Source organism: Cebidichthys violaceus, unplaced genomic scaffold (genome assembly GCF_023349555.1).
Source record: "Cebidichthys violaceus isolate CVI_PGR_0920_01 unplaced genomic scaffold, fCebVio1.0.p SCAF_2, whole genome shotgun sequence".
Lineage (NCBI taxonomy): Eukaryota > Metazoa > Chordata > Actinopteri > Perciformes > Stichaeidae > Cebidichthys > Cebidichthys violaceus.
This window is the reverse complement of record NW_027176372.1, coordinates 14,231,222-14,249,072: the sequence shown is the minus strand read 5'-3', so window position 1 is coordinate 14,249,072 and position 17,851 is coordinate 14,231,222. Positions and strand designations below refer to the sequence as shown.

The following is a 17,851-nucleotide window of genomic DNA, read 5'->3' as shown; positions in this document are numbered from 1 at the left end:
TGTGTGTGTGTGTGTCGTAGGCAGATCGAGAATACAAAATGATTGCACTGCGCAAACAACCACACGGCCTCTCCGGTCAAACCAACTCCGCGCGCCATATTGCCTTTTTTCCTCTGACATGAGGAAACAGGCCGCTAGGCGCTCAGGAAAGTACGATAGAGGAATCAGTGTGGTCGCAAGCGGGCATTAAATCAAGTTTTGCTCCGATCAAAAACCCCAGTGATCGTCGTCCAGCGTGCCCTCACATAACCCTGATAAGGATTCGGTGCGCTCGTGGTGGATCACACTGATCCATATCCATAAACACGAACACTCAGAGAGCACAATAGGCTGCCAGTCCTTGAAGATCAAACAAAGACCATTCAGTTACGTGCCGACTCAGCAGCAGAGGTTCACGTTACCTGTGTGATTTTTATTTATTTTTCAATACTAGGCTTTTCAGGGTTATTTATTCACATCTTTGGGTGGTTCATTTACTTAACTTTTCGAGTGAATGATCCAGTAGAAGCGCTAGATAGTTTCGACATGTGACTTATTCACCCACAATAATCAGCTGTCTAGAGTTGACATTAAAACACGGCTATTTGTCTTTTTAACCAATCCTGCTACCACACTATGTAACACGTCCAAAAAGTAAGACCTTGGATGTCAGTAGGCAGTAATTTAATGTAATAAGGAATAAATAAAGGTATTATTACAAGGTGAATATATCGTCTGGGGACACGGGCCCTCTTGTGTCCACAGGGGAGAATTACACGCTTTCAATTTGACAGGAAATAGTTGTGGAAAAGACAATTTATTTTTATTTTGGTTTCACATGAAGCACATTATCATTCATTACATATATCACAAAGCAGAAACTGTTGTATGAAGTAATTTATTTCCTAATTAACAGCATTAACAACATACATGTAAGTCTGGAAGTGCTTATCAAGTGAGTTTGGGGACGAAAACAGGCCGTCACAGAACATAGTAAAAACTGTATTCACAGAGTGCAGAAATAACAAATACTGTGTTCAAAAGGATATTATGCAGGCTAAATACATATTTATTTAGCCTGCATTTATTCAGGCTCAATAAAAATGTATCGCAGTGTTCCCATTTTAGGTATGGTAATATCACAAATAAAAACACATATTGAACTGGACAACACAGAAAGGACAACTATACATCCACATATTTATGCCCAGGAAAAAGCTGATTTGACTGGCTGTACTCAAATTTGTAATAATGTAAAAACACGCTATATAAATGTAAAAGCAGAGAAAAATAATATGTCACACATAGGTACAAAATGCTTAAGGGAAGAAAAAAAAAATCACGCTCTAGTGAAGTTTGAACCACAAACTTTTTTTTTTTGTGCCAATACTGATTGGTGTGATTAATTCATACGCATGCATCTCTGCCAAACTGGAATAACATACTTTTAACTGTCATCTATTATGAGAGGATGAAGAAAATGTGAAACACTGTACAAACACTCATTCAGAGCCAGTTCTAAATGGCAAAAAGTCTTTCCTCTAACATTTGTGAGAAATGTCTTCTGCATCTTCTTGCTCATACTCTCGAATGTTTTTCAAGCACTGGGGAGGAACCTGCAGATCTATTCGCTGGTTTCATCCACTTTGCCACTGGACTCACAGAGGGGTCTTTTCTCCATCATAGTGTATGGAAAAGGTGGAACATCACAGCTAGTGAAGTCCAGTTTCTTGGGAACACTGCAGTTGCTAAAGTCCAGTTTCTTGGCGCTGTCGCAACCAAACTCCAGCTTCTTGAGCCGAGCTAGACTCTTGATGCTGCCGGGAGGCCTTCCAGGACTGACCTTGTATCCTGCAGCTTTGGTGGTACCCAGAGGCCTCCCTGGGCTCGTTTTGAACCCAGCCGCTCTAGTTGTCCCAAGCGGACGTCCAGTACTTGTACGATAACCAGCTGACTTTGTGGTCCCTGATGGCCTCCCTCTCCGCCCCGACTTCACTATGCCCTTCTTCTTCTTAGAGCCATCGGGCCCTGCACCCTCACTGCCCCTGATTCTCACTGTCTGAGGCTGGAAGTCGTTCTGGGTGTCTTGGATTTGACATACCATGGCTTTGTGCATGCCCGGTGGTAAAGGGGCTAGGCCGGCAAGGGACAGCTGCAGACCAGGGGTTGTCTGAGAGGGGTAGAATTTGCTGGACTGTGTGCTACATAAATCAAAGTGGCTGGCGGGATGACAGTCCTCTGCCAGTCCACTCATACAATAGTCACTGTTGCTGCTGGTCACTTGATGCATCATTTTCTGTTGGGAGGGCAGATCAATACAAACATTAGACAGAAAAACTACACGTGTAACCAGACAAACACAACCCCAAAGAAGCTTTTTAGTTTACTTTTGGTGGCGCCAACAGGCCTTTTAGCGATGTAACACAACACACAAGTGATGGCAAGACAAAAAGACAAAGCGAGGTAAACTAGGCCTACAGTTTGCAACAACAACAAAAAAAGGTGCCATGCACGAAAATAATTTCTATCTCACGCCAATGCTTATCTATTTGAAGAAGGTTAAATGAATAGTTCGTACCTTATTTGTTGGTGGATGTTAGATGGAAAGGGTTAATTTCGGATCGCATACATTTTCCTTCTCTGGCTGCCACAACATCTTTGTGAAGACGCCGCACAAACTACGCCCTGGCGTCCATGACTGTGGTCTTGATGCGGGACAGCGAATTTTAGGATCCTATTGCATGTATTTCATGCTCATTTAATCCTTAAGCAGAGGTTTAGATCAGAGAGGCAGCCATTTTCGCCTGGAAAAAATTTAATAAAACAGGATGCGCTTAGCACGCATGCGCACAAACGCATCCAGGAAACGGAGAGGCAGATCAGTGTCACCCAACGTGGTTTTGTCAAACAAAGACGCATCTAAAACGTGGGACTCTATTTACAATATAAACAAAATTATAAACTATCACAACTGCACACACTATATAATTAACACATTGTCAAGAATTGCCTGTTACTGTAACTAAACCATGTGTAAAGATCATCATCACTGGTAACTGATAAGAAATATGAGCATGCATGTGCCATATAAACAACAATGACGACAACAAACACCATTCTCCATTGTTTTGTACGTTTTATTAACATCCATATCAACTTAAGTAAAGACACTGGATTTTATGGAGCAACTGCAATGCCAGAACAGATAGCAATATACATGAATCAGCGTTTTCCCCAATGGTCGCCTTTCGATCTTTTGCTTAATCAAGTCCACAGGACTTAAGTTTCCTTGATGAGCTTGGACAGCTTCTGGATCTTTGTTTTGGTGGACATGTCCACATACTTGTCTCCGATACTGACGATCATGCCACCCAGGATTGCAGGATCCGACTGTGAAGAGGAGACAGTTGAAGATACAAATAACTTAAAATGATTAGTGTCAGACTAGTTTATAAATCCACTTTAGTTACATATAAAAATAGTCACACCAACTGCAAAATTATATTTTGATTGTTTCTGGGACCATGCATCGACACTGTACCTTTGTTTCCAGCTTGATAGTTTCACCCTTCTGAAGGAAGCCCTTCAGAGCTACTTTCAGGTCAGCAAGATTAGCGACATCCAAGGGCTAAAATGGATAAATATAAATTGGTTGATTGTATAACGTATTTACAGTATAAAGAATGCAATTAATTACTTTTAAGTGACTGCTAAATCATATGGACTGTTATATTTGAGGTGAAGAGTTTTCTGGTGTAGGAGTTCAGCGATGATGTGGTGGAGCATACATGCAAGTTCATCCATTTCATACCTGAGCAGTGGTGACTGAGCAGATGACCTCTCCACGGTGTGCACTCATCATCTTGCCAAAAGCAGCGATAACTTCACCAGTTAAAGGAAGACGACCATTGTCAGACAAGACAGCTGCAAAACAAAAAGCAGGATATGTTCGAGTGAGATTGAATACTTCTAGTATAGTAGTATAGTTTCTCTGCAACACTAACCGACTGCCTTAAGGTGCAATGTGTAAAGCAAAGCCACCTGCTCCAAAGAAACAGGGGGGAGCATTTCCCCCCTACTACTGGGTCCACACCATCTAAATTCAGTCTTTAATTAGGATAATACTACTAACTACAAAGCAAAACTACTTACTAACAGTAGAGCAAGAATACACAAAATACAACCAAACTGCTGAAAGGCTGAGACGGTCAAAGTAACACTGCTATCTTGAGATCTTCACTTGTGGCATCGGTCTATAGTTTGCATTAGCCGTCTGTTAGTTTGTGCCACTAATCGGGGTCTGTACTGTATGTGTGACCTTGATAGTTTGTTTATTTGACTAAATGCAAAGTGGCAAAAATGACCTTCGTCTAGTTCATCTAAAGCATAATTAATAAAGCACTCCTATGCGGACTGAACCATAGGGATCGTGAAAGACATTTTTATCTCATTTGTACTTCGGCACATTTTTATACATTTAGTATTGTCGCTGAATTAGCAAATGGTTCACATTTGTGCCGACAAATGTTCCTTAACAGACAAACTTCTACAGATCAGAGGAAGACTACAGCTGAATAATAGTCACATGGTCTGTGACCTCTATGGAGGTTAAAGGTACTAATAGCAACAGTTGGTTCTTCACCATGCGTCTTCTAACTTTAGAAAACAGAAAAGGTTTTGTGTACAAGATATTAAAAAAACATTGCATATTTAAGTGTACTTTCAGCACAACTGAGAATAAACAAATGATATAATGTGATTTGCATGTTGGTTCCTGTTAGCATACTTAATAAAAAGTAAAGTGCTAAACCTGTTCATTACTTTGGCTTCTTTGTAGTACAACAATTGATTCTGGTGTGTGCTGGTGAACTCATCGTTCCTGTAACCTCTATTGACTACGCTATGATTAGGATAGTGCCATGTTAAACTGCACAGTGATCACTCACTGATGAGGTTGACAGTGATGGGTGAAACCTTGGACTTTGCAAGACCATCATGGAAAGTCTTCTGCTTGATGCTGCGCTTCACATGAGGATTCATTACAATACTGGAAACATTGGGGTCCTTGATCAGGGCCTGAAAAACAAGATGGCACACAGCAATAGGCAATGTGCTTTAGTTCGAATAGCATGCATTCACAAAATTTGAAAATCATGACATCATTATCTCACTGATTCATTCCTATGATATATGCCACATTAATTGATGTTTTTCCCCCACAATGTAAATTACTTATATCCTCATCACCTTGGGACGAAACGTTGCAGAAAACACTACTTTCATCATCCATTCACCTACAATTGACTTCATTAAACTGCAATTTAGGCTGTCGACTTGGACTTACAGACACTTTTCCCATCTCCTGCTCCACTTGGTCCAGTTTGTTCTGCTTACTGGCAGCTGAGAACAGAGCAGTGGCATAGCGGCCTGCCACTCCATAGACCTGGATGGGAGACTGTAAACACATAAACACACAGATTAACTAGACTGCGATCACTAGTCCTACTAAACGAGCAGTCTGAAGTTATTTACCTTAACCAGCTTTGGTCTGACCACAGACGTGCTGAATTGGCGGACCTAGAATAGAAACAACGCATGATGTCAACACAGAGAAACCAGAACTTACACTGACTCAACGTTTGGTACGCTTTGTACCATTTACGTTAAAGACAGCTAGCAGGTAGGCTAACACGTTAGCAGTCATTCAAGTGCAAAGCCTAGCGTGGACTTGTTGGACATTTAGCGTTAGCGCCTGGTCTCCAGATCGGAAACAATACAATAAGAGATTATTTTAGGCATAAATATTTCGGTCAAAGCTACCATAAAATGATTAAAATCACCAAAAATGTTTGAATGTCTTACCTGCTGTCCTAGCATGAGTGCTGCCATTTTCTCCTACAGCTGTCCAGAGTAGAACAACCGACTGCGCATGCGTTCTTCAGAGGGAGGTGTCTAACAAAGCTTGTGGTTAATGTAGTCTTTTCAGTGTGGCGCAATCTGACAGGTGGGGAAAAGGCTTTCTAAATGGACAAACATCATTTTAATTTAATAATATCTCACTATACTTATTGTGTCGAATGGGGAAATTATATCAACTTGGTAAAATATATACATTTGAAAGCACATTTTTAGTAGCATAGAGCCTCCAGGTTGTTTATTCTGATCTTCGAACAGGTTATATTTTCCATTTAGTTTGTAGATTTGACTGTTTATCGGCAGGGTACTTACCCGATTTTTTATTAAACTTGGTTGACGGTTGTAGCATGGGCCGAGAAAGAACCTGTTACATTCTGGAGCGGATTGGCCTTGGCAGAGGTCTGCGCTTTCCGAACGACCTTCTAGTTCTATATAAAGAACATTTTTACAACTGGTAGTTCCTTAGGTATCTCATACCTTAAAGAATGAGTATTCACATTTCTAAAAAAACTAATTTATGTTCCTTGTAGAGTGTAATTGCTCCTTATACCACTTTACAGAGTGAACCCCCTTGCTGACAAAATGATCTACCTCAATTTAAGCGCTTACACTGCACTCCAAATCACAAACTTTTTCTTTTTACTTTTACTGCAGCTACTTTTTTAAAGTACACACTGTTTCATGCATATGCGTTCAATGGTGGCATATTACTTCGTCACAACATTGCAGCTTGAATTTACATACAATGCATTGGAACATACTTAATAATCTTCTGGTATACTAAATAGTATGGTAGTTAAGGGTATTGGAGCACACCAATTTTAAAAGCTACGTCTCACGTGTTCTCCTGAGAGAGACAATCAAATAGTCTGATTACTGGCATGTGTTTGTGGAGATAGTTATACAAAGAAAGTCTTCAACAGAAACTACATGTTTTACATTTAGACAACTATACTCGTGACAAGATATCAACCTTTTTTGTTAAGCGCTCACATTGAACCACATCAAATACAACTTCAATGAAACCATTTCAAACTTAATTCAAATGTAACTGTACTTGGCCCTTAGTTTAAATAAATACTATTTGTGTGGTACCTCTGTTACACAGGGCATATTATCTGCGCTATAAACTAGTTAGCTACCTGTTTGGGATGCAACTATTGGTCAGCTAAACTAACACTAGCTAACTAGCCTGTGAATGTGCTCGTCGTATTTGTAGTGATGTTTACGCACTGTAGGTTCAATCGTTGGTCCTGACTGATCCCGTTTTCGTCCAGCAGAGGGTAACGTTAGATAAACTAAACAAATGTCACTTTCTAAATAACCGATATCCATAAAACACAGTGAAGATGAAATAAAAATAAACCCATTAAATGTAAATCAGCCCAGACAAATAAACGAGACATTATTATTGTGTACCCCTATGGAGGGATGCGATGACGTAGAGATGATTTGTTGCTCATCCTCGCTCCGGACCTGGACCAGAGTTAGCAGGGTTGGGTCTACAGTTTCTCTGAGCTAGTCTTACTGTCCTGTCGATACTAATAGCTATCTGTGTGACCTTGGTCGAGAAGTCATTTTTTTTGTATCATGTGAATGAAACACTTTTAGTCTGCACCAAACTGCAGGGACGCAGAGCAGTTGACGCATTCGTTTTTGCTGAGCGTACACACACACACACACGCACACACGCGCGCACATGCAAGCTGCGAATGACCAGAGAGCTCGCTAAGGACGTAGCGTAACCGGGCCACTGAAAACGTAACGAAACAGCGAGTTGTTTTCCTTAGACATTTTTTAAAGCTGGTCGGCTCGCTAGCTGACGGCAAACCATGGACGACAAGTCATTCACCAAGGAGTTGGACGGATGGATTGAACAACTGAATGAGTGCAAACAGCTGAGTGAGAATCAGGTCAAAGTCCTGTGTGAAAAGGTAAGGTTTGCGCAGGGAGACAGGCACGCTATTAATACCTGTTATTAGCTTTCTGCAATGCTAGCGGACCGTTAGCTGTTAACGTTGCATCGTCGTGCTCAGAAGAAATGTATTGGCGGAACTAACATGAGCTAATGCATGTGGCCTTGCTTTGGAGCACACCATTTGACTGCAGCTGCATGCAGCACATCGCTCAGGGAAGCAACTCGCCAAGAAGATGGAGGAGGATGCCTGCTAAAATATGTTTTCTCTAGCTACGCCCACTCCTGGTTCCTCACTAGAGTGCACCGGCACTACCACAACAAACTATAATAATCTTCTGTGTCCTTTACAATCTGACAAAAATGATGCACATTTAGTGTTATAGAGTGTTAATAAGGCTTGTGTAATACACATGCTCATTGTGTACTCCTTACATTGCACCATACTCTTGTGTTACCTGTTAATCAGCATCATCCTGTGTTTTCTTGGTCCTCCATTTAAGGCAAAGGAGATCCTCACAAAGGAGTCTAACGTGCAGGAGGTGAGATGTCCGGTGACCGTCTGCGGGGATGTCCATGGTCAGTTTCATGACCTGATGGAGCTGTTTAAGATTGGGGGGAAGTCTCCAGACACCAACTATCTCTTCATGGGAGACTATGTTGACAGAGGCTACTATTCTGTGGAGACAGTTTCTCTTCTGGTTTCTCTTAAGGTAAAAAAATGACACATTGCCACTGATGCTGTGATATATGTCAGGACAAGGATAATGTTTATTGCTGATTATTTTTGTATTTTGTTATAAAACCATTTTTATTTGTAGGTAAGGTTTCGTGAACGAATCACAATTCTCAGAGGGAACCATGAGAGCAGACAGATCACACAGGTGTACGGCTTCTATGACGAGTGCTTAAGGAAATATGGAAATGCCAATGTTTGGAAGTACTTCACAGATCTGTTTGACTACCTGCCTCTTACTGCGCTGGTAGATAACCAGGTACGGTTGTGTATTCACATGTAACATGTGACATACAGCAAAGATACAGGGACTCATCATTTATTTTCTGCCTCTTCCATAAGATTTTCTGCCTCCATGGTGGATTGTCCCCTTCAATAGACACACTGGAACACATCAGAGCGCTGGATCGCTTGCAGGAGGTTCCTCATGAGGTAAATTGAGAAAGAGCCCTTCTAGATTATGTATTATTCTGTAGTTTACTGTTATAACAGGATGTTGCAACATTTATTTTAAGGAGTATGATGGTGCATGTAGATGCAAGGATGCTCCGACAATCTTGGAAATTTGACATCATGCATATTGGACATTCATCACATTTCATTTTAAAGTTTAGAGTTGAAACGATCCTCAATCCATAGAAAATTAATTTGCAACCATTTGAATCATTTAGTAATCATTTATATGTTTTTAGTACAAATTCACTGGTTCTGCCTTTTTAAATGTGAAGTTGTTGGGGTTTTCTTGGTCAACATTTTCAGACAATGTATAGCTCAAACAATAACTCCAGAAAATATTCAGTAGATTAATACAAAATTCTTAAATTTTTTACCCTAAAACCTCTAGATATTGGACAGATTGTGTGAACACTGATGTTTCCTCCATTTTTCAGGGTCCAATGTGTGACTTGTTATGGTCCGACCCAGATGACCGTGGCGGCTGGGGCATCTCACCTCGTGGCGCTGGTTACACCTTCGGGCAGGACATTTCCGAGACCTTCAACCATGCCAATGGCCTAACTTTGGTCTCGAGAGCCCACCAGCTGGTGATGGAGGTACTTTAACTTTGTTAATCTGCTGAAAGTAATTCCGTTTTTTAATTGGAGCCACTGCAGATGCAGCTTTGACTTAAAACGTTTAAAACAAATAACATGCAGGTAATCTTTTTATGCTAGGGTTACAATTGGTGCCACGACCGCAATGTAGTGACGATCTTCAGTGCACCAAACTATTGTTATCGTTGTGGAAACCAGGCAGCAATCATGGAACTTGATGACACGTTGAAATACTCCTTGTAAGTACATTTTGTTACTTTGATTTTTGGCACTTTCTTAAAAAGGAATTATTATTGACGACAACTCTTGCCTTTTCTTTGCTTCAGCTTACAGTTCGACCCTGCGCCACGCAGAGGGGAGCCCCATGTGACGCGGCGTACGCCAGACTACTTCCTGTAAAGATCACTGTCGAGGATGGCAAGAGGCTACACAGAGAAAAGAAGCATTCTTAACTCATGGACCAAAAAACAAAAAAAATGTGTGCCATAATCACAATGAAATGGAAACTGTCACATCTAGTTAAAGACCACCATCCTTTCAACTTTTTCCTCTCTGTGCATGATGTTTTTATTGCTAGAAATGATTGCTACTATGAACAATACGGTCACAATACCTGCTGGTTTGTCAGGAAACATGAATGAACTGATGCAGAGAATAAGTAATGTTTAAGTAAAGTAATGTTTGTGTCGATAATGAGCAGAGTGTTTCCATATACAGTATGTAAGCCGCATCTAACACTTGGCATGGCCTCAAATCAAAGGTTGCAGTAAATATAATGTCAACTCTTTCTTTTTGAAGCGCAACAGTTTATTTTGTGAAGTGAAATGATAGGGTTAGACGTCGGAAATGAGTATGTTCTCTTTGCACTTTTGTATTTGATTTTTATCACATGGCACTGACAGACTTTCTTCTTTTTTTATACCCTGTTATAGTGTAAGTAGCCCTCTTCCTGCCCTGCTGTCTCTTATGGGAGTTAATGTAATTCATTTAAGTAGGCAATATTGGTACCAATTACATCAGTTGTAAACAAATAAATAACTTAATGTTTTGCAGCCACCACTATACGAAATAAAGACTGAAGTTGCTTCGTCATGTACTTCATTTAAGCACAGTTTGTGGCATTATTCCCTTTCACCAGTCACCACTAGATGGAAACAGACACCCAGAAGCTGCCGATGATCCACTGATCATCGTGATAATCAGGCTGACTGTGAATGTGTGCAGGAGATTGTGTACTTATTGTGTATTTATGTACTAAAGGCGTTTGGTATATGATGATTGCAAACGAGATAAGGCTGCTAGTGTGCCATAGAGGACTATTAGACTAACTATCATTATTTATTTTATAAATGGACCAAATAATGATTTGTTTTTCATGGAAACTTTTCACAAGACATTAGTGTTGGCCAATCAATGTCAGGCTGCTGTAGAGCCGTTTGTGAAAATCCAAAGTTTTACCAGTTATTAATAATTTACTGCCTGTGAATCAATGTCGCAGAAATGTCAGAGCTCTAACGGATGTGGTGCTCAGCTCGCTGCTGAAAATAAAAGCCTCACTGAAAGGACGAGAAATGAAACATAATTTGCCACTTCACTGTTTACTACCTAAGATTGATACATTTTCGTAGAAGATTAGAAAATATTTTTTTATTTTCAAGACTCTTTATTTCCCGTCATCCTTGAGTGTCACACCTCCAATCTGTTCCCAGTGTGTTTCTGGACTTTTACTTTGTCAGCTCAGTGCTTGGCGCTGGGGGATGTGCCTCTCGTGCGCTCTGTAGCGGAGCTGACGCTGCTTGCACAGTAATATTAGCTGGCTGCAGTCTTTCAGGGACACCTCTTGCGGACCTGCTGGAGCCCACAGTGCAGTAAGTAACCTGTCCGCATTGTCTTTTTCTAACGGCTCCAATCAAGACGTCAACAACAGAAAAAGGCGAGCGTGCACGTTGTTGTCTGAGGTCGGGTAAACTGTCATTAGACGCGTGGGGCTCCTCGAGCAGCCTGCTGGATGTGTGGATGTGGCAGGCTGATACTAGTTGAATCTGGGGCACACAGCTGGACTGTTATCGCGCTGGACAGATGCCGTGGCCAATTAGTCGTTTCTAAAATGATGAGTCTTAAATTTTTTTTAAATTGTCTGATAAAGTCTCACTGAGATCGCTTTGTTCAGATGCAGAAACACCTCCAGTTACAGTCCAGATCTGACTGGTCTACGTCGGGTTGAACAATTAACCGTATCCAGTCACAGAGCATGTTCACCCTGCGACTACAGAGCCGCTATCACAGTGCGAGAACACATTAATGAAGGGTGAACTATCTGCCATAGGGTTTTTGATTTTTTTAAATATATTTCATTGTAATGTGTTGTTATGAATTGCAGGTTAATGTGTGGCCACGCAGGCCGCCCTTGATTGGTTGAGCGTGAGGGCAGAGGCATCTGAGGGTTTACAGCTCAAAGGCCGTGTCAGTGCAAAGTTCAGTCCTCTGATATCACCATCAATGAATCATAAATATAGTTATTATCGGGGGTTGCAACTACTGTTCAAACCAACTCGTGCAGAGATTTAGTGTTTCATTGGACAATCTCAGAGTGTGTGTGTGTGTGTGTGTGTGTGTGTGTGGGGGGGGGGGGTTTGTTGTCATCTCGTGAGAATCTCATGGAGTTTAATTCAATTTAAAGAGACAGCACGCCACAACCGCCAGCAAACAAGAGTTCTCTGTTTTATTGTCAAGCCAGCAGCCATCTTTGGTGCAATTTCAGGTGGAGTTTCATCATCATGCTGCTGCCCCTACGGGTGCTGCAGATTCGTGCATGGACTCGCTGCACCTCGGTGTGTCCTTGGTCTCCCAGCAGTTCAGCTGGAGAATGGAACAAATGGGTTAAAAACCAGATCAGACTGGGTTATCTGGACACACACACACACACACACACACACACACACACACACACACACACACACACACACACACACACACACACACACACACACACACACACACTGGGTAGAATGAGCATGCTGCATGCACATCCACAAAGCTGATGTTTTTTGATAGTGTAGTCTATTCAGTGCAGGCCAGTCTTATCTGGTTTAGGATTGTGAGATGATAAATGCATAGAACTTGCTCACTAGTGGTGTTGATTAATATAGTTGCATAACACGCTGCTCCTCGCTCACTTAGCCCCAATACAATTTGTACTTATCGAAATAATTAAAAACTGGTGTGCAGCCAATCACGGTTGTTCACAATGCACATGCCGAACGCTTTGGCACTTTCCAAAAGCTGCTTTTCAGCCACAGTTTGGGGGGTTGGTGTGCTCCCATAATAGGGCTTTGCAATTTAGTGCTTCACAACCCTTGTGTCAGGTCAGCCATCACCATAGCAACATTATGCTGAATAAGCGGCATTGCAATCTAGGGAGGAGTATTAGTTTCAGGAGTCCTTCCTCACTGACCTGTGTCTGCAAAGAAAAAAAGGAAGTGAGAGACTATAACTCATGGGGTGAGTGCTGGACCACGGCCCTGAAATCCTGGAACAATATCAGTCATCATCAGTGAAATACAACGCAGTTATGAAACACAGTTATTCTAGAGAACAGACATTCGTGTTGCTGGACAGAGAACTTGCTTTTTTCCCCCTCCTGCTTCGATCTATTTACTCCAGAAGAAGGCGACTGAAAATCCTCGAACCTTGAAGCATCCTACATATTTTTGTGCGCTGCAAATACCAGATATAATTATTGAAACATTTGTCTTTCTCCAGATAAATATGGCAGCAGAGCTATCCACTTCCATAAACATCAAGGAGCCCCGGTGGGACCAGAGCACGTTTGTAGGTCGGGCCAAACATTTCTTCACTGTCACAGACCCCAGGAACATTCTCCTCACCAACGAACAACTAGCACATGCCCACAAAGTCATCACCGACTACAGGTAAACCAATGCTACAGCTGCTAGTACAGTTGTAGCGGTAGCAATACACCAGGATATCAATGATGTGCTCTTATGAATGTGGGGTTTGCTTTAAATGTTGTTTTTACTGCCTCCTAGGAAAGGTGTAGTCTCCCCAGGACTGACAGAAGATGAACTCTGGAGAGCAAAATATGTTTTTGACTCGGCTTTCCACCCCGATACTGGGGAGAAGATGATCCTGATTGGCCGCATGTCAGCGCAGGTTCCAATGAACATGACGATCACTGGATGCATGATGACATTTTACAAGTAATGTAGGATTTCTTACTGTCTGACTGTGACTGTTACATCCAGGCTTATAGATTTAATTATATCACTGACACTATTCCCATTGCTTGGTTGGTCGTGGTTTACTGGGACGCTAGAATAGAACGGAGCAATAATGTTATTATTGACACATGTGTTTTTCCTACTATGACAAGTCGCCTTGTTCCCTAACTTAATTACTTAAAATATTATCACTTGTGCATTTTTATGTGTGAATTGCTATTGATTCTATTGTTTTCAATGTTGCAGGACGACTCCAGCGGTGGTGCTCTGGCAGTGGATCAATCAGTCTTTTAACGCAATAGTCAACTACACCAACAGGAGCGGTGATGCTCCAATCACGGTCAGGTAAGAGACGGGGGTTTAGGCACTGATACAGGCTCATATTAACCCTTTAATTCAACCGGGGGGCCAGTTTTTGTGTGATGGTGTGATGTGACTGGTGACTCTTCTGTTTGCAGTCAGCTTGGTACGGCCTATGTGTCTGCCACCACAGGGGCGGTTGCCACCGCTCTGGGACTAAATGCACTAACAAAGGTACCAGTTCATCTAACGCCCATTATACCTCTCATTTTAATGTGTCGAACTCAGCTGCATGGGTGTGCTGGCATGAGTTAGCCACTCACAGTCTCTTTGTCATAGAGGAGCTGTATTATTTACACGGTCATGGTCCTGGTATCAGAATGTTTTCCTGCCAGCTTTTAAAAGTGACTTTGTGCTCTACACTCTGATGTATTGTAGAAAAGTACATGTACAGCATCTGGAACATAAGCTGCAATAACGTCTACTGGTCTGAGAGGTTGAATTGGCCGTGATGTACAGCAGAGCCAAATGATTAATTTCTTCCTTTCTGTTTTTATGCCTCCTCTCTCCTGCTGTAGCACATCTCACCTCTGATTGGACGGTTTGTTCCATTTGCTGCTGTTGCTGCTGCTAACTGTATCAACATCCCTCTGATGAGGCAAAGGTAAAGAGGACATGCAACACTCAGCAAAGTACCTCATGGTTTTGAAGCATGTTTACAATTGAAATATGTCCCTGGAATTCCTCATTGGAGGTGTAACGAAAGGTCAGATGATTCTGATTTAATTTGCTTCGCTCCTTCTTTTCAGAGAACTTCAACACGGCATTCCCATAACAGATGAGAATGACAACAGGCTAGGAGAGTCGACGAAAGCTGCACAGCAGGCTATCTCTCAGGTTGTGGTCTCCAGAATCCTCATGGCTTCTCCAGGAATGGGTATGAATATATTTATATCAGTCCAATAAGACACCTGCTGTTAGGTTTGTTAACTCCTCCCCTGACAGCTGGTGGCGTCATTTTAAACCACCAACTTTATTATATATAAAAAAATGTGTTATTTGTGTCTTTTCAGCGATCCCCCCGTTTTTAATGAACCATTTGGAAAAGAAGGCCTTTCTGAGGGTAGGCATATTTCTGCTTCGTTTCATGCTTTAAGACACAATGTAACCTGGAATATCAGCTTCATCCTCACAGGTTTAATGTGTTACATGATAAATGGTGGGAACCTCATGTTCTTCGCTGTGTCTACCACTCTGTTTCCATTTCGTAATCACACATCAGAGGAATGAAAGGCACTGAGGACATGAGGCCACTCTAGTATGGGAATTCACCACCGCTTTTGTGCCGCTCATTCGCTTTTTCTGCCTGGTCTTTTCAGAAGTTCCCATGGATGAGTGCACCTATTCAAGTCACCCTGGTGGGATTCTGGTGAGTCGTCAGAGATGGTCCACCTGATAAGCAGCCATGTCAAATTCCATTCACGTTTCTTTTTTTTTTGTGGGGATATGAAATTTCAGCAACCCCAAGGTTTATGTCACTTTAAACGTTGCTGTTTAAGTTATTGTGAAATATTTCACGAGGAATGTGCTCATAAGGACTGACGACAAATCTTGTCTTTTCTTTGCTTTAGCCGCTACCTTGTCATTTGCAAGTGCCTTCATCATTTCAAGTGTTAATTGTAAAAAACAAATGTTATCTTTGCAAATTGGAAGTTGGACTGCCATTCAATTTTTCACAGACATTCATGGTCACCAGAGGATCAATTCTTCTGACTTTGGTGGTCCTTAAACTTCTCATAATAGCGACATCATCATGCCAAAAATGCATTTGTGCAATACTTTGTTTTATGACCAAATACCTACAAATCTAATGAGATTCCCATCAGCCTCAGCTGTCAGTGTGTTTAGTTGCATTCTCAAATGTTAGCATGCTAACATGCTAAACTAAGACGGTGTCTTACAATAATGTTATTGTAATACCACAATAATATGTTAAACCGATATTTGTACACATGAAACAACCAGCTTGCTGTGACCACACAGCTGAATGTGCCCTCGCTCTTTTCTGTCAGGTGTCTTTTTAGGCCAATCAGCCGAGGTCAGAACAGGAAGCTCTGGACTGTTTATCTGTGGAGTGTGTTTCATAGCTCTGTGTTTCTTTCTCAGCCTGGTGTTTGCCACTCCACTGTGCTGCGCATTGTTCCCTCAGAAGAGGTGAGTGAAAAGTTCAAACTTGACCCCGAGGTGATTGTAAACCAGTCTGTCGTAGCCACAGAGCCCTTCTTTCTCTCGTTGAATATATGCAGAGTGTGCATGATTCGACTCTGCCTGAAAAAGTTGCATAACACGCCTACAGTATATGTGTTTGACCCATTAACCCCTTCGTTTCTCCCATTCCACCCCCCTGGATCCAGCTCCATGTCAGTCAGCCGCCTGGAGCCGGAGCTGCAGGAGAAAATCCGGGCCAACCACCCCGGAGTGGAGAGGGTCTACTTCAACAAAGGGCTATGAGTGTGCAGCCCACTCATCCAAACACTGCCATAACACAGCTGCAGGCTCAGTCCTCGCCTCTCTGCCAGCCCTCCTCATTCAGTGTGCCAAAGTTAAGTTTGGGTCTCCTCATTTCCACCATTCAGATGGATATCTGGGGACTCCCTCTCTTTGTAACGACATGTTTGCTTTTGTCAATGTGATTGTTGATTTTGTTGTAACTGCTAGAGAAGATTTTCTCCGACTGGGCCGGATAAAAAAAAGAATGATGTTTATCATGACAGATGCTGTATAGTGGGCACTGTGGGATCGTTTTAAGTGGACATTTCTTCCGTACAGTGCTTTTTTTTTCTTTAGAAGTGTGTGACTCGTCGATCGTTTCTCGCCGCCAAACCGTTTCACACTCTCTCCTACCTGAGGTTGGCAGTCATCTTATTTCTTACCTGCATTATAATTGATTCTAATCACATTTTAGTACTGATTATACAAAGACCCCTGCAGTTCATGCTTTTGCCAAATTTCTTTCACACCTCATCAACGATTACAACCTCCTACTCATGACAGTATTATTTCAAAGAATGGCATTCACTTAAACTCACTTTAATTCAGTTTATTTTGCCAAATGAGTACTCATCCAGTGAGCTTTGAAGCCTCTTGACATTTAATCATGAACCTGAAAACAACTCTCCAGGGATCCACCCTATAAAATGTGATGCTATGATGACGGCAACCATTGATGGGCCAACACGGTGCTATTTTATGTCTTAATAATTGGTGTTTATCATACTATTTATTCTGCTTGCCAAACATGCATGAACAAACCACTCGTATGATTCAACCTCTGTGGAAAATATGTTTCTGTATATCTAGTTGCTCTGAGGTCACAATCAGGAGAGCTGAAAGGTGGTGACAAAATGTGTAAGTAATGATAAACACTGGTTCTCACTTAACTAATCCATAATCTCCAATAGTTTATCCAGGATTTGGTGATCATAGTATTTGATCCCACCAAAATTCAACTACTTATTCATGCCTTTCAACAGACTTGTATCTATCTTCTGTACCTTAATGCAGCATCCTAAGAGGGTTGATTATAACTGCACAAAGTGACACATTTTAGATTTAGGTGACAGTTTTATCATATTGTTTTGGACGTGTTATAATACATGTTAGATATGGATGTCAGTATTGGGGGGGAAAAATGCCAAAAAAACAATTTCAA

The 17,851-nt window shown here is 41.6% G+C and overlaps 4 protein-coding genes across 4 annotated transcripts; 2 read left to right on the top strand and 2 right to left on the bottom strand.

Annotated features, from left to right (window-relative positions):
* Nucleotides 1-780: 780 nt before the first annotated feature.
* si:ch1073-44g3.1 (uncharacterized protein LOC797133 homolog) lies at nt 781-2,793 on the bottom strand. Its single transcript, XM_068715407.1, has 2 exons — nt 2,558-2,793; nt 781-2,275 (listed from the first exon to the last, which is right to left on the bottom strand). Exon 2 carries the CDS (start codon nt 2,270-2,272, stop codon nt 1,604-1,606), a length of 669 nt encoding a protein of 222 aa, XP_068571508.1. The 5' UTR covers nt 2,273-2,275; nt 2,558-2,793; the 3' UTR covers nt 781-1,603.
* Nucleotides 2,794-3,095: 302 nt separating this feature from the next.
* atp5po (ATP synthase peripheral stalk subunit OSCP) lies at nt 3,096-5,906 on the bottom strand. The gene is made up of 7 exons (XM_068714601.1): nt 5,842-5,906; nt 5,512-5,556; nt 5,324-5,434; nt 4,926-5,055; nt 3,791-3,903; nt 3,521-3,607; nt 3,096-3,369 (listed from the first exon to the last, which is right to left on the bottom strand). Exons 1-7 carry the CDS (start codon nt 5,866-5,868, stop codon nt 3,259-3,261), a joined length of 624 nt encoding a protein of 207 aa, XP_068570702.1. The 5' UTR covers nt 5,869-5,906; the 3' UTR covers nt 3,096-3,258.
* Nucleotides 5,907-7,347: 1,441 nt separating this feature from the next.
* On the top strand, nt 7,348-10,685 carry LOC137875403 (serine/threonine-protein phosphatase 2A catalytic subunit alpha isoform-like). Its single transcript, XM_068714600.1, has 7 exons — nt 7,348-7,829; nt 8,314-8,523; nt 8,632-8,805; nt 8,889-8,978; nt 9,437-9,598; nt 9,719-9,837; nt 9,925-10,685. The coding sequence occupies exons 1-7, from the start codon at nt 7,728-7,730 to the stop codon at nt 9,995-9,997; spliced, it is 930 nt and encodes a 309-aa protein (XP_068570701.1). The 5' UTR covers nt 7,348-7,727; the 3' UTR covers nt 9,998-10,685.
* A 713-nt stretch (nt 10,686-11,398) lies between these two features.
* sfxn1 (sideroflexin 1) lies at nt 11,399-16,735 on the top strand. The gene is made up of 11 exons (XM_068714599.1): nt 11,399-11,466; nt 13,361-13,530; nt 13,648-13,818; nt 14,086-14,184; nt 14,298-14,373; nt 14,718-14,803; nt 14,949-15,076; nt 15,213-15,262; nt 15,519-15,568; nt 16,306-16,353; nt 16,554-16,735. The coding sequence occupies exons 2-11, from the start codon at nt 13,367-13,369 to the stop codon at nt 16,648-16,650; spliced, it is 969 nt and encodes a 322-aa protein (XP_068570700.1). The 5' UTR covers nt 11,399-11,466; nt 13,361-13,366; the 3' UTR covers nt 16,651-16,735.
* Nucleotides 16,736-17,851: the final 1,116 nt, after the last annotated feature.